Raw genomic sequence first — 17,413 nt, 5'->3', positions numbered from 1 at the left:
TGGGCTTGAGTGCTGTCCTTGTGCTCTTCAGCTCAAGGCAAGTGCTGTACGGCTCGAGCCACAGCACCACTTGCATTTTCTAGTGGTTTATTGGAGTTAAGAGTCTCACAGACTTTCTTACCGGGGCTGGCTTTGAACCTCGATCCTCATATCTCAGCCTCCTGAGTAGGTAGGATTACAGGTGGGAGCTACCGGTGCCCAGCCTGCTGGTACTTTTTGTAAAGATTAATTTGTGGCTTTTAACATGATAAATAATTTGAACATTTAGGAGAAAAAATATAGGTGAAAATCACATCTCTGTGATGGAAACAAATTATCTGATAGATTCAATAAAATATTACTCATAATCTAACTTGCTAAACACATGCTCTCTTTGAACAGAAAAAGTAAAAAAAATTGTCATTGTTATTTGTTCCTTTAATTTTCTTTTTAAGTGTGCTTCGTGGACATTCCTATCAACTTGCAAACCAGAAGAAACACAAAATTCAACCCAAGTAACTTAACTTCACTAATATTTACTAAAAAACTTTCCTTGCTTAATATTGAAACTAAAGGCTAAAATCATTTAAAAACATTTTTAAATCCTTAGAAAAATACATTGTTAGATCTGGCAGGCTTCAGTGACCCATATCTGTATCTCAGCAACTCAAGAGGTGGAGATTGGGAAGATAGCTATCTGTGTTTCCTGACAAAAAGCAGAGAACCCTATCTGAAAAATAAGGGAAAGAAAAAGGACTGGGGTGCAACTCAAGTGGTAGAGCACTTGCTCAGCAAGTACAAGCCCATGAGTTCAAACCCCTACACCACCAAAAGAGAAAAAAAAGCTACTGTTACATTATTTATTAAATACATAATTTAGAATACATTGTTAAATACTAGAGTAAAATATAAATGGAATTATTTTTAGGGCACATGAAAATTAGTATGTTGTATATTCTGATACTTTGGGGTGAACAAAGAATGGAGTTTATTTAGTAGAACCATCAGCTTCTTGCCTGATCAAGATTAAGCATATAACTTAAAATAGTACATATCTTTCATTTCAATGATCACTTTCCTAAGTTGAAAAAGCATGCAACAGCCAACTAAAAAGCTTTGTTTTCATGTTGCATTCTCTACAGTTCAAAATTTATAATTTGCTGGTTATTTAAACAATATCCCACAACTGTTTAATTACAGATAAAGGACACAATGTAGTTTCATGCTCAATGCATTGAATCATCAAGTCATTATCTTCCCTTTGCTATAAACAGACAGCCTACCCTTTTGTCAGCAAGCTATTTCATTTATTTCACAGAGAAACCCAGTTTCACAATAATTGACTTGTCAGAAGCTCTAATTTATGAGACTGAGCTCTGTAAGATTTCTCTATATTGGACTCAACCTGCACACAAGCAGGGTTGAATATTTACAATGCTGTTAACAGGTGCTGAGTTGTTTAATGATTCTAATAGCCAGAAGCGTACTGAGAAAGCCAGCGGGACCACAATTACAGGCTGTTTGAACACAACAATTACTAGTCCCCTGAGAGGTGTGAAAGTCAAAGGCAGTTTGATACTGACAGCATCTAGCACATGGGCTAGACAAGCTAACTTCTATTAGCTGTCCACTGGGAAAAAGTCATAACAAACCTCTACCTATCATAAAAATTTACAAAGTTTATAAAATTTAAACATCAAAAACTAAAAAAAATTTGCAAGAATTGTATCTGAAAGATCCAATTGAAGGACAAACAAGAATATTATATATGAAACATATTTTTTCAAGAATAATACTGACAAAGATTTCATCAGTGTGGAAAGGAGATTTTATAATAATATAAAACATAGCTAAAGTTCCACCAGACAGTTTGGATTTAATGTGAATAGTGGCAGCCTTTTCCGGTTTGGTTGATGTAAACCTGGTTGGCTATCTTACTGAGAAATTTTTCATCAGTATTGAAATGTTGCTGCTATAACTGTCAGTACTGAGAAGTCATTTGTTACAGCACCATGTTTCTTTATGTTCAGATTATGCAGCAGTAATAATGACAGAAATAATGAAAGTGGTTGCAGGGAACATTTTTGCCCGAAATATATTTAAAATCTTCCTCAGGGGAAAAGAGAATAAAACTGAAAATCCAAATTGAATCCAGAACTCAATTTGGAATATATTGTATTTTATAAAGGCACCAGCATATGTGTTGACAGACATAAAAACAAATCTATAGAAGTCAACACATGTGTGTACAGGTATATATACTTATATACCTTTGCATACATGTATATATATGCATTTGCATGCATATGTGTACAGATGTACATAATTATATATTGTTACATGTATATGCATTTGTACATATATATGTATAATTCTCATGGAGTGTGCTCAACAATTTAGACATATAGTGAGGAACCCTGGAACAATGATTGCAGTTTTTTGTCAATGTAAGTTTTACTTCTGATGTTGGTACAATGAGGATAGGGATAGTACAGCAATAGTATGACTAAAAGAAGGGAGTTGGAGAATCAGGTCATCTTCATTTACCTATGTATGATTATATTATTATTATTGTTATTTGCTGGTACTGGGCTTCACTCTGTGCCTGTGCTCTTGCTCAGCTTCTTCACTCACAACTGGTACTCTACCATTTTAGCCAGTCCTCCACTTGCAGCTTTTTAGCTGGGCAGCTTTTAAACTGATTCTCAGATTCTCTCCTGAGTACCTAGGATTACTGGCTTGAGCAACTGGAACCAACCTGGATTGTATTTTGAAAGTAGATTCCTTTTCTATGGTTAACTAATCCTATCTGTTTGCTACCTATGCTTGCAGACAACTTTGCATGTGTACCCCTCCCACCCTAGAAAAGTAAAATCTTCATTGATAATACTGGACAATAAGAAATAGTAAGGAATAACTAACATAATACAAACCCTCCATCTGAGAAAAATGATTTTAGACTACTTCAACCTTTTTTTCAGTCTGGAAAATAAATGGGAAAGATAAATTGAACACAGACAAGAATAAAAATATAACCAAATGCCAGTCACCACAATGAGAGAACAAAAGAAAGCCCATGGTTGGCTATAAGGTTTAGGAAGGATATTTAAGGTAGAAAGAAGAGTGTCAGCAAAAGTCTGAGAACTTCTTACCTAGAGGTGATGTGGGTTAATGTCTTTTTCCATTTATCTGACCTTGTAGTGGTAGTGGGGATCTATAATCCTACTATGGGTCCACAGGGCAAGGAAAGAAGCTAGCACACGCATTAAGTGCTCTAAGCCAAATCCTTAAGATGATGGATCCTTTCTGATTTCCAGTCCTCAAATTTCCACTAAGACAAGTATGGCCATTAGATAAGATAGCTGAGGTAATGTGAACTAAGAAATACTTGTTTCAATCATGATGAGCTAGACACACTCAAGTTACCAACACCTAAGAAGTTCCCTGGATGAATGGTTCAGCATAATTTCCCACTAAAATTTGTTCTCAGTTCACTGTGCTAAGTCTCTCTCCTGGGCTTTTTATTCTGCTCCTAATTACTACGTTAATTACACTTGCATGTGGATTTTGTCACCATAATATTACTAAATAGAAGATAGTTTGGAACCAGAGCAACAGGGAGTGAGATCTACTCCAGCTCTCTGTGGGAACCCTGCTCTGCTTGGTTTTCCAACTGTGCTCTTGGCTCATCTTACTCTCAAGGATAAGAAGTTAAAATGCAAACACTTGGCAGTTTCCTACTTATTATGTGAGCTCAAAGAAAACTAAACCATATCTAGTTTCTATTTTCTATATAAATCATTGAATGTCTGATCAATACACTTGACAGTTTATAAATTAGTCTAGACTGGAGAAGCCAGGTTAATCAGTTGCACATGTATGGTATAGAAAGAGAGAAAATTAAAAAGCAAATTTGGAGTGTGAAGTAAATAAATGTAGAGGTATAAAGATTAGACCAGAGGGAGATTTTGATAGCTTTATGAATAATTTAGTTTTAGATGTAGAAAGTTTGAAATGAATTCACGTGGAAGGCTGTAATAAACAATGTTTCAGTGTCTCTCAGTTAGGGCAACATTTAAATTATATAATGGTAACACCAGAGAAGAGCATATTATATATAGTATGTATTGACAAGCACATACTCTTTCTTCTGCAGTATTATTGCAAAACCAAATTAAAAGTTATTGTATAAGATAAGTGGCCAGTATCTTTTATGAGTCAAGGAAAGACTGAGGAAATGTTACAGACTGGAGTGAATGAAATACTAAATGCAATGCAGGATGCTACCACAATGGACTACAAAGATGAATGAAGCCTCTAGGTTAATCAATAACATTGAATAAATGCCAATTTTCTGACAGTTAAGATATGGCTTGATAACCATACTAGACTGATAATGATGCAATGTGAATGGATTTGGGGAAGTTTGGGGGAGGAAGGTTGCATTTCTTTGTACTATTTTTACAATTTTCTTTTTCGTCTCAAATTCTTTCAACATGAAGTCAAAAGATTAAAAAAAACAAAACTAAAACATTTTTTAGTTATGTGTGGTGTCTCAAGCCTGTAGTCCTAGCAACTTACAAGGTGGAGATCAAGAGATTGCAGTTCAAGAACAGCTCAAGCATTTTGACTAATGGCTAGTCATAGTGGTGTGTGTCTATCATCCTAGCAGGATGAGGAGGTACAAGTTGGAGGAGCACAGTCCAGGCAGGCTCAGGCATGAAGAACAACCATAACTATACAAAAAGGACTGAAGTGTAGCTGAAGTGGTAGAGACTGCCTAGAAAGTGTGAGTCCCTGAGTTCCAACTCCAGAGTTATTAAAAAAGTTTGTTTTTCGTTTTTTAGTTCCTTCGTTGCTTTCTTTCTTTTTCTTCCTTTCTTCCTTCCTTCCTTCCTTCCTTCCTTCCCTCCTTCCTTGCTTCCTTCCTTCCTTCCTTCCTTCCTCCTTTCTTTAACAATCATGTTACTTGAGCTCTGTATCCCTCAGCTCTTCAGCTCAAGGTGAGTGCTCTACCACTTGAGCCACAGCACCACTTCCAGTTTTCTGAGTGATTTATCGGAAATAAGAGTTTTGCGGACTTTCCTGTCTGGGCTGGCTTTGAACCATGTTCCGCAGATCTCAGCCTCCTGAGTAGCTAGGATTACAGGATAAGCCACCAGTGCCTGGCTTTTTGTTTCTTTTAAGGAGATACTAATTTGCCTCTTCCTGTGTGCGAATCAGATAAGCTGACTCAAATAGTGAGGTGCTTAGTTTCTCACTGGATGGGAGAGAGCAGCAAAGTAACTGGGAAGGAATATGGGATAGTGCTCTTTATAATTAATATAGAACTAGAAGGGCTTTAATTTATTTATTTGACTATCGATAAGAGCCAGTAAGTTAGGTAGGCTGTTCCCCTGCATATAAAGAAAATAAAGGTCATAGAGGAAGTGACTCCAGCTCACCCTGTTAATAAAGGGTAGTGTTGAAATTAGAATTAGGACAGTGATTCCAAATCCTGACTTTATCACAAAATAGTTATGGGATACAGGGAAAGCTGCTTAGGTATCCCACTTCCATTTTCTTAATACCAACAAGGTTGGGTTAGAATAAATGTATTCTCTCAATACGACTCTTAAACACTGAGGATTTTAGCTCCTGGAGTATATTTTTGTTTTAATTCTATCTTTTCTACTTCAGTTTTTTACTCAAGATTTGAATAAAGTGTCATCTTTTCTTTGAAGTTTTCACTCTCACAGAATTTGAGGTAGTTCAGTTTAGCATTGACTACTGCTAAGAGTGAAAGATAATTCAGCAAACCTCAATTTCATTTTATCTTGCAGGGTTCTTGTTAACCCTTATAAAATGCCTTTACTTTTTCTCCAACAATTCAACCAACCTCACCATTTTCTGCCTACTAACTGTACCTCTGTCAGTCACTACACTTTTTACACACTTTTTAATGACTTCAGGTGCCTTGTCTCCCAAATACACAGCAACTCCTGAGGATATTTGAAGGCAATTAATGTAAGTAGCAAATGCACATAATTAATCTCTGATACACTGTGATCCTATCAGAAACATTATCTGCTTATCTGACAAATTTATATACCTACAAATGTCTAAAGTATTGACTTAAAAATATGAGTTTGAAGTTTCAAACACATATTCTTGCAATGAAAATATCAAGATAAAAAACTGCCCTTCAAAAACAAAACAAAACAAAACAAAACAACTCTTACTTACCTAGGGTTCATGATAAGACGTCGAAAAAAGTAAGTCCATGTGATATAATCCATTGCATCCTGCTTAGATGTTATTGTACCACCAGCAATCTCTGCATTTAAGTGATCAGAGAGCACTCCTAGCAAGCTACAGATGAATAAGACATTAGAAACATACAGAGATGTTAAACAAAACAAACTTAGCTTATATGTCAAGACTCAGATTCTATGTTTTAAGATACATAAAAGCATATTTCATATAACATGTAATTTGCAAATAATTTAAAACATATCTTTAGTAAGGAATTTGTTTTAATGTCCTTTCATCATGAATCTATAAAATGAATCAGTATCATGATTTCAAGACCCTGTATTCATAACATATATCTTTATGTTCTTGTTTTCTTTTTAAAAAGTATGAATAAGCCGGGCACTGGTGGCTCATGCCTGTAATCCTAGCTACTGAGGAGGCTGAGATCTGAGGATCATGGTTCAAAGCCAGCCCAGGGAGATGAGGCTCTTATCTCCAATTAACCACTAGAAAACCGGAAGTGGTGTTGTGGCTCAAGCAGTAGAGCGCTCGCCTTGAGCTGAAGAGCGCAGGGACAGCACCCAGGCCCAGAGTTCAAGCCCCATGACTGACAAAAAAAAAAAAAAAGGTAGACCAATTTATAAGATCTTGTATATACACTTCTCTAATTCAGGGAAAAAAGGGGAAAAATGCTTAAATAAGGATACAGGTTGACCCATTGTAACAATGAGATGTACAAAAAACACTATGTTGAAAATGAACTTTACCACTTCGGCAGGGGGGAAGGGGTGGGAGGAGGTGGAAGGAGGTAGGGAGGGTGGGGGGGTGCTAAGGGGAAAATTAAAGAAGAGGCAACAATACTCAATAGGAAATGTACTCATTACTTAGCTCATGTAACTCTAACCCCTCTGTACAGCATTTTAACAATAAAAAAGTACAAAAAGTAGGCCATTCTGAGCTAGACTATCACAAAATATAATAACATGAGAATTTAGTTAATAAATTGTTGAGAGACAGTACCAATATGCATCATTTGATAACTATTCAATAGGATGTCATTGCTATTAATCATATCTACTGATTCATTGATTTGGGGGAAATGAATTGTTAGGAAAAAAAGCATAAACTTAAAGGAATGGAGTTGTAATTTTCAAAAGATGAATGCCTAGGGACATGAATAAAAGGAGGCCATGGAAGAGATAGTTTATACTTATAAACTACTAAGGTATGAAATGTGTACTGAGGAAGATTAAAGGAGAGATTACAAAAAAGAGATGACAGGATAGAGAAAGAAGCAAAGTTGATATGAGAAAAGAATAAAATTAGTTGCTACAAAAAATGCTATGTTACGCTCAAAAATGGATACTCAATTTGGACAGCAAATAACATTATTTACTTGAACAGCCACTGTGACCCAGCAATTTCACTTTTCATTATGACTGCTAAAGTAACGTTTACATGTTACACTAGAACAGCAAAATGGCTCACCTTAACATTATACTTAAGAGAAAAAACCATGAAAACTATAGATGTACAGTAACAGAGAAATGAATAAATATTATATAGAGTATTTATGTCTATAGTAGAAAAAATAATGGTCATATTATGGTACAAAGTTAAAAATAGCTGTTTGTACTAAAATCACATAAATTATACAACTTAAATATACATCGTAAGATGAATTAGTCACATAAATTATACATATTAAACAAATTCTTACAATGTGAATTAATACAAGATTATTATTGCCAGTGCCTCAAAAATGCGTTTCTACTCCTTATTTTGCTCAGAGATATTCTGGCTTCTATTTATTTTCCTCAGCATATTCCTGTAGCTTGAAATCTAGCACAATACATAAAGTACAATGTCTCATAGTGCTTTTAATATTTATGGTACCTTTTCATTACTGATATTTAAATCTAAATATATATAAATTTTATTAATCTTCTTCTTTTTTGTGTGTGTGCCAGTACTGGGGTTTAAATTCTGGGCCTGGATGCTATCTCTGAGCTTCTTTTGTTCCAGGCTAGTACTCTACCATTTGAGCCACAACTCTATTGTGGTTTATTAGAGATGAGAGTCTCATAGACTTTCTTGCCTAGGCTGGTTATGATCCTAAGATCTCAGCTTCATGGATAGCTAAATTATAGATAGAATCTTTTTAATGAAAAGATTGATTTATCTCTAACATATAATTATTGTAATTATTTCTTGCTGTTATCCTTTTTTTTTTTACCCCCCTTTTGTACTGGTCCTGGAGCTTGAACTCAGGGCCTGGGCACTGTCCCTGGGGGTTTTTGCTCAAGGGTAGTGCCTACCACTTGAGCTACAGCTCTACGTCAGGCTTTTTGGTGGTTAACTGAAGATAACAATTTATAGTATTAATAAAAGGCATGTCTGTCCCCAATGTAGTTAGAAACTGTAAAGGCACATTACATAACAACATAATATATTACAAGTGAAAAAAACCCAAATAAAGAATGAAAGGTAATTTTCAACTGAGAAAATAGGGAAAACTTTGCAACAGAATTGGAAGTTATTGGATGTACAGTAAGTATGGAAAACTTATGAAATAAGCTGGAAATATGAATTACTAATTATATGTCCTCTTTTTGTGGACATTTATTAACTAGACTAAAGCATATTCCTCAAACAAAGACTTTACAGAATGTTTACTAGTTGACAGATACTGTTCAAAGCAATATTGATCTGATCATTACAAATACACTATGATTTGGGCATGACAGTTTATAATTGTTATCCTAGCATTAAGGTAGCTGAGGAAGGAGGTTTGTGAGTTTGAGGCCGTGGACAGCATGGCAAGATCCTATTTCAAACCCCCCTCCCCCCAAAAACCAAAAAACAAAAAAGAAATTATGCCAGACAAAACTAATCATTTATCCCCCAAACAACAATAAAAAAAACACAAAAATAGGTACACTGTGAGAGATCAGATACTGCTATAATTTCCATTTATACAAAGGTTTACTAAGGTTCTGAGGAGTCAAGTAACTCACTCATTATGAAGCAAACAAGTAGCAGAACTCAAATTTCAATCTAGGCCATTTGATACCAGACCCAATGCTGTAGTGGGTACAGACACCATACTAAAATGCTCTTTTGTAAAATTATTTTTTTAATCAAAATTATAATTTTATGTTATCTTACAATGATAATTATATTGTTCCACATCAACAAAATCTGTTACACTACCAATTAATTGTACTGATTAAAATACAATGAGAAAAACACCCACCTGCTATGATATTAATCCATTTAAAGTAGTCTAAAATAAAAATTACCTTGATTCTACTGGGAAAGGTTCATAAAGAAATTTCTTGTAGAAGTCCTTTTTTATATCATGAACCAGAATTACTGCTTTGCCTTGGTCATCAAACTGAGGCCTCCCAGCCCGTCCCATCATCTGCAGTACGTCTGGGAAAGACAGAACAACTATTCTGCAGTGTCATACACAGCACAAGGTAAAACCATATATGGCTGGCTTCTAATAAGGTCAAAATAACAAGGAAAGCGGATGTTTTAAGGGAACGTATGCTATCTCTGATGGCTACTATCAAGTTCCCTAAATTAATGCAATTTATTCTAAACATTTATATTTGGTAAGCAAATCACCATAATGCAAAACAGAGTGCCCAAAGGGTATCTCCTGTTATTTGTAAAAGAAAGATGAAAGTCCTCTTCCATTAAATGACTAAAAATGCTATTTAATAGATATTGCTATTTTAATTAAGTAAGAGGATATACAAAAAAAATACACAATGAAGTTATTTGACTCTCTTTCCTACTGGTAATAGGGCATTTGAAAAAGTTCCCTCTTTTATACACTGTACATTACAAGATAATTACTGATTTAAGCGTTATTTGGCTTTTGAATGTATTTACTGAGTAGAAATATACATTGAGTATATTGTTCTCCTTGGAATCCAATAAAAATGTTTTTATTTCAATGGAAAATATCTCATTAGACTCCTCATGCATTGGTTCTGGAAGCCCCAGGAAAGTATCATTTCTAGTAAAATGAATATAAATCTAATTTTATTGATTTCAATAGCTACTAATAAGTACTTTAAATTATTTGTGAATTTAAAACTATGGTTATATTATTCATTATTAGGAAAACAGTTAAGTATATTATAAAATATGTACATTAGAAATAAAAAAATATAATTTGCTTATCACATGTTTAAATGGAATCAATTATGAAAATTTGATTCTGAAAATTAAATTTAAATTGTTATGGTTATCTAGGAGCATATTGTATCTCTGTCGATTAAGAAAAAATTACCTGTAATGGGAAAATCCACATAGCGTCTTGTTTTTCCATCATAATATTCAGTTCCCTTTATAATTACTAAATGAGCTGGAAAATTTACACCCCAGGCTAATGTGCTTGTAGCAATCAGAACCTAAAAAAAAGATAATATACATAAGTAGAATATAACTTTTAAGTTACTTTTAAATGTGTTTGGGAGAGTGAAAAAACAAAACAAACCAGAAAACAATACCTGAACTTTACAGTTCACAAACAGTTCCTCTACTGTTTTTCGATCCCTTTCATGTAGTCCAGCATGGTGCATTCCTATGCCAAAAGCAAGTGTCAACTTTAGGTTGGAATCTCTTACTGTTCCAATGATGTTCTCCATCTGCAAATAAAAATCCAAATACAACATATATGTACATCAGGGCTGAGAATGTGCCTTAGTGGTAGAGTGCTTGCCCAGCATGCATGAAGCCCTGGATTCAATTCGTCAGTACAACATAAACAGAAAAGGCTAGAAGTGGGGCTGTGGCTTAAGTGGTAGAGTGCTTAGCCTTGAGCAAAGGAAGCTCAGGGACAGTGCCAGGCCTTGAGTTCAAGCCCAGGACTGGCAAAAAAAAAAAAAAATTAAAAAAAATTAAAAAAAGAAAAAAAAAGATATATGTACATAAGTTTTAAATTGTTCAAACTGAGACTATATGCAAATTGATTGTTTTGCTTTACTTTTTGTGACATATGGACAGAAAAATATAGGCCCCTTTACAGAGATTAGGAAAGCTATGTTACGTGAAAGAATATTTATTTATGGAGAATATATATTTCAAATAAGCTAGTTTATATGCTTTCTGCTTTATTTTTATGCAAAGGAAATATATAGGTAAATAGAATATCTTCTTACTGAATAAAAACAACAAACAGGTATAATATTTCCTACAATGTTTCAGTGTCTCTGTTCATCTTGTTGCAAAAATTTACTCAATATGCACAAACTATAGTGAAAAAAATCAGCTGTAATTTCATCAGGAACGATAATTCCAGTTTACACTTTCTTACTGAATTTAGTGACCTTTAGCAAGTCATACACCTATCTGAGCCTCAGTTGCTTTATCTATAAATTAGCAACAATAACAATAATTTTACAGCATTTATTCCTCTCTAATGTTCTATAGTCATAGATACCATTAACCTTATATATAAACTTGTTTTATGGACACTGACACCTATTCATAGTTATTTTTCAGAAAAGCACACAACTATAAACATATTACAGTCTCCATGTTAGATACCCTTACTTTTTTTGTTCAATAGTTCATGAATTAAATAGCTACAAATTACACTGCTAGGTAAGAGTAAACATTGATGTTCTTGTTCTTGCTCTAACAAGTATTTTCATGTATTTTTCCAGCTATATTAGTAAAATAAATAAAAATAAGTCTGTTAATTTATGGTACTCATGTCAGTCACACCTAAAAAGTAATATACCATTTACCAGAGGGGGGGAAAATCCTGTGTCAGGAAGTGTGGTGAGGTACTAATATTCTGCCTTTTGCATCTGGGAGGACTAGCTGTTCCTCACTCTCCCCACCCCCAAGTTACACATAAATCAATGCATTAAAAAGAACAATTTGCCTATCCAAACTGGGAAAGACTTAAAATTCTCATGAGGACAATCACAAAACAACAACTTCATTTACTACATCGGGTCTATGGATGAATTCAGTATAATCTAAACATAAAAAGCAGAATTTATAGTTATTACTCAATCATTAAGCATAAAATACTACTAAAACAGCCTGTATAAATTTAAAAATATAATTTTGGTATTAAGTCATATATATTTATCACTGTACTTAAATCATATATGTATTTATCGCTGTACTTATAATAAATATAAGTTCATCTTGATCAAAACATCATAAGACAAGCAAGACATTTCAGAAAACTTTCAGGTAATATAAGCTTAAAACATTCATAATAAATACCATTTCTTGAGCATTCATTATGTGCCTGACATTGTGAATATCATTTTACAAAGATTATCACATCTAATGATTTATATAAAGTTATAAAGATCCAATATAATATTCTTTTATACAATTCAGTATGTTTCTAATTAAAAGTCCCAGCGTACATGAAATAGATATGGTTAATTCTTGTTAAAAAAGAGTTGCTGTAGAATTAAGAATAACCATAATAACAAAATAAGGATGTTTTAATTACACAATTCATATCTGTTTCATATTTGTAGCAATATATATGTGTTTTTACAATTAGTAGCCTTTGAAATATGTCTAACCACCTGATAGTTAAACAAAAAAATTTCAGTATCCTACAAATAAAACAAAAACAGATATATGTTTTTCAAAGTAGTGGTTGTGAGGGAGGAGGCACATATGTAAACTGTTGAACCATTTACTTTAACTTAATAGAATTTTTTTGTATTTTAAATTTATTATACCCAAAAAGCTTTTGTAGAAAGATAGGATTCCATTTAAGTAGATACATTACTCTGAGCCTGAAATACATTCCAGTCAGAATATAATTCAGGGAGTTGATGACAATGCTGGCTCCAAAAGAAAGGAGAAGACCAGATTGGACAAGAATGAGCTAACAGATTGTGCAGCCCAGTTCTGTCCCTTTGAGTGTGATATATTGTTTCAAGATGCTAAAAACCCATACTTTCTCAAACATATCTGTTGTGCTGGTTTTTCCATTTTCACAGAATCCTCATTATCAGACTCTGTACTCTTTTTCAAAGCATGTCAGACTCATACCATATGCCACTGAATAATGCTTATCAATTGCTTAAAATGCTCTATAAAAGAGTCACCATACAGAAGAAGCATGAAAGTTACAAAGACATTTTTCTAGCAAAAAAGTATACATGTCACATCTGATACAGATGTTAAATGAGGTTAAAATGTTTCCTAATTACTAAAGGTTATATTCTTGTAGGACACTTCTGTTTGATAAATTGCACCTTCAAGGGGAAAAATTAACAATGTAAAAACATTTAGAATATTCTATTTATCTACTAATAGAAAATAATTTAAAAATAGACTTTTTAAAAATGAAAGTTTTAAAACTTTGCAAATACTACCAAATTATATCCCCCTTTCACACATTCTGAAGCTTAAAGACAACTATATGTCAAAATGATTAACCATACTGTTAATAAAAAACAATATTTATTTGTGATTAAATAATATCAATTGGGGTAGGGGAATATAGCTTAGTGGCAGAGGGCTTGCTTAGTCTATGTCCTGTACTGTATTCAAGCTCAATCCCCAGTACCATGAAAAAAGAGAAAACAATGTATGATATAAATTACATTTGAAAAACGTCATATATATATATATATATACAAAAACTAAATCATAACAAGTATATATTTGTTATGCTTCCCTAATTATTTTTGTCTAATTTTATTTCGGTCTAATTATAGACTAGGTTTTAGCTGAGATATTAAATTTAATTCATGTTTCTAATTTAATTCACTATACAAACGATAGGAAATCCTAGTGAAACATGCCATATTTATTTGTGAATATAATTTCTATGCTTATTTCCATTTTTGGAGAGTTCAGATTACAATACATGCTTGATGAGTGTTTTAAAAGATTTTAAAATGCTGATCATTTTAAAAGCATTTTAAAAGATGCTTGGTTGGAAAAGGCATACTATAGTCTAACGTATTATAATTATAAATACCTTTTTAGCATGGATTAAATTTGGGAATAATCATAGGCAAAATGCATAAATATAAGATCCATGTTACCATGTACAAAAAGAGCCTGTTTCTAAGGCATTAATGTTGTTGTTCCATAATAGCAATAGAGATAAATATCTCTTATCTTAAAGCTTGGGAATACAATTCAGTTTTAGAATTTTACTACCAGACTTTACTAACTGGGCATTCCTAATTTGAAATGCTCATAATCTGATAATCTTTTGAGCCCTAGCAAACCTGTAACAGTCAACATTTATTGAACACTTAACTATGTTCAGTATCTTAAATGTTTTAATGTATTTAGTCTTCATGACATTTCTTTCAGGATGAAATAATTATTACTTCTTTCATAAGAGACCTGAAACTCAGAAAGTAAACATCAAGGTCAACCCTGGACACTTGGTTCCAGTTCACTTGGCCCCCTACCACAAAGGCAACCCTCAAATTACTATAAGAACGAGAAATAAACTCCAAATAACTAATTATTGTAATGATGTTATTTACCAAGCTTAAAGCTAAAGCTTGGTAAATTGTTTTAGATTATATGGAGCAAACAGGCACCTTATAGCTCATACATCTTAAACAGTTGCTCTCAAATATTCAATCATGCTTAAATGAGTTTAAATTTTTAGTTCTCAGGGCCTAAGCTTTTTTGCTCAAGGCTAGTGCTTGAGCCACAGTTCTATTTCTGCTTTTTGGTGCTTTTTTTTTTTTTTTAAAGATAAACATCTCACAGGTTTTCCTGCCTAGTCTGGCTTTGAACTCCATCCTTAGGTCTCAGCCTCTTGAGTAGCTTAGTGATTACAGGTGTGAGCCACCAGTGCCAGGCCCAGTGCCAAATATTCTTAGCCTATTTAATTTCTTCGAGTTCCTAAGATGAGTGACTCATGTCTGTTAAGAGGCTGGGATGAGATATGGAAAATTGAGAACCAAGGTGGCCTGGACAAAAAAAGTCCATGAGATTCCAGCAGCAAAAAGGTGGCTTAGGATATGGCTCAAGTGGTAGAGTGCCAGCTGTGAGCAAGCAAGATGAGTGAGTGTAAAGCACTAAATTCAAGCCAAAGAAAAAGAGAAAAAAAAAATCTTTGTTAAGAGATCTGACACCTGATCACAACAAAAGCACGTGAGGTGGGAGACTTGTTCATCTTTGATGAATACTTTATTTATAACAACGCTGGGTGAGTGAAGTTGAAATGATAAAGTTTTCAAGTGTCTAAAAACACATTTCAGTATTGAGTATATGAAAATACAATTGTGACTTTCATGGACATGTACTTCCAATGCATCTATATACTACAAAGTTTTGCAAAAATTAACTCTGAAATAAAGTGAAATTTTTAACTGGCAAATGTCTTGGCAAACTATTCTAGAAAATTCAGACAGCCTTTCAGATAACTGAGTTTACAAGATGCAACTATATTGCTAACCCACAAAACTCCTTTCCTTTAACATTCCTGTTTTCATATTAGCTCTATCTGGATTCCTTAGCTGGCTTGTTCCAGTGCAAAAGCAATTCCCTTTCCTGCTTCTGATATTCTCCAACTCCATCCTTGTCCCCCACCTTCTTGTGATGCTGTAGACTTTCAAGCACAACTCACCCTTGGGGTCTTCAGGGTAAAAGCCCTTGCAGAATTATATCCCCTACTCTTTGTAGGGGATTCAATAGCTGGTCCTTTTTGCTAAATTTTTCTTTTATCTACCCAGATCTCATGTAACAGTGTACAGAAAGGAGCAGTCTTGCTACTAACTGGAAAGACACAGAGAAGATAGAGGGGAGAATGTAAACATGACCAGAGCCTTCTGTTTTTTCACTTCAGATATGGCATCTCATCCAAGGTATGAGACGAAACAAGGGCAGTATTCTAAGCTTTCAACCAGTAAACTCAGAAGAAAGGGTTTTTCCTCTGTTCTTTTATCTTTTAGTGTTGGCTGGCAACTATCCAGATCCTAGCATGATTCACCTCGCATGTGGGACTAAACCACAATCATATAGTAGAAGCTAGGTACTCTAGGTATTCTTGTTAGAGACTAAACTGTAACATGTTCATAAGGACTTCAGTTATTAAATTCCACAGGCTACTCAATTCTCTTTGCTGTTTGGTGAAGCCATGCAATCCCTTTCTTCATGGAAGCCTCTCTTCAACAGTGTCTTACCACTTTCCCAGAGCCCTTTGCCAGCTCCTTATTTTCTACCTCAGCTTAAATGAAGAGAATCTTGTGAGGCCTTTGGGTTCTCTACATTCTAGGAATGAAGGTTTCTTATATTTGTTTGGGTTTAAAGTCTGTCTCTAGGCTGGTTCTCTCAGTTCATATGTTCATCTCATATTCTCTGAGTGTTTGGTATTTTTTATATTTAACTGCCTTGAAATTTCTACCTGGAAATCTTAAGACATAAAAAAATGCCATGTGCAAAATATAATCTTTAAGCTTCTTTCTCTCTATTCCATTTTACACTAAGTAGCAAAAGGTGGCTTTAAAATGTAATGACAGCATGTAAGGTGCCTAATTGAAAGCTTTCTAGTGCCCTGGAATACTCCTTCCTAAGCTTTGTTCAGGTCTGTTTAGTGGTTACCTATTAAGAGAGGCCCTCTACCTTCCAATGTGTAACAATATACTCACTTTCAGATCTCCCTAGTCCTTTTCTCTTGTTTTATTTTTCTGTAAGAATCACATGTTGACATATTTACTTAGAATATTAATTCCATAAGGCCAAACCTTACTAGATAATGTCTTCTCATAGTACCTGGAAGGAAATTTAAACTCCTTAACTAAGGATCTATATAGCTTTGCATAATATATAGCTTCACTCGTATGTTGAAAACGAACTTTACAACTTTGGTGGGGGAGGGGTAGGAGGGTTGGGTGGGAGGGTGGGGGGAGGATGGGATGGGAAGGGGAAACAAAGGAGGAGGCTACAGTGCTTAAGTGAAGTAAGCCAGGCCCAAAGAAACATAGGTGCCATGGTTTCTCTTATTTGCAATATCTAGTATGAGTCAAGTGGAAAAGGTCAGATAATGTGATGTTAGGAAAATGAATCCTTAGATATGTGTTTTAATGTTTTTTCCTTTCATGCATTTGTTTCTAACGTATTTATAAGATTATCTCTTTGTAGCATTATATGTCCCTCCCCCACAGTATAAACCCCTGCTTTCACTATATTTGATGTCAGTATAACTTGTAGAGGAGATGGG

General features: G+C 34.1%; 1 protein-coding gene across 1 annotated transcript in view; it reads right to left on the bottom strand.

Annotated features, from left to right (window-relative positions):
- The window catches only part of Ascc3 (activating signal cointegrator 1 complex subunit 3), a 233,091-nt gene that overhangs the window by 64,663 nt on the left and 151,015 nt on the right, over nt 1-17,413 (bottom strand). Inside the window, exons 31-34 of the mRNA XM_013022420.1 lie at nt 10,740-10,877; nt 10,520-10,640; nt 9,516-9,648; nt 6,205-6,330 (exon numbers count right to left, since the gene is read on the bottom strand). Of these exons, the coding sequence (XP_012877874.1) occupies nt 6,205-6,330; nt 9,516-9,648; nt 10,520-10,640; nt 10,740-10,877 (518 nt within the window). The remainder of the gene's footprint in view (nt 1-6,204; nt 6,331-9,515; nt 9,649-10,519; nt 10,641-10,739; nt 10,878-17,413) is intronic.

This window comes from Dipodomys ordii, unplaced genomic scaffold (genome assembly GCF_000151885.1).
Source record: "Dipodomys ordii isolate 6190 unplaced genomic scaffold, Dord_2.0 Scaffold62, whole genome shotgun sequence".
Classification (NCBI taxonomy): Eukaryota; Metazoa; Chordata; class Mammalia; order Rodentia; family Heteromyidae; genus Dipodomys; species Dipodomys ordii.
This window is presented reverse-complemented; position numbering and strand designations above follow the sequence as displayed.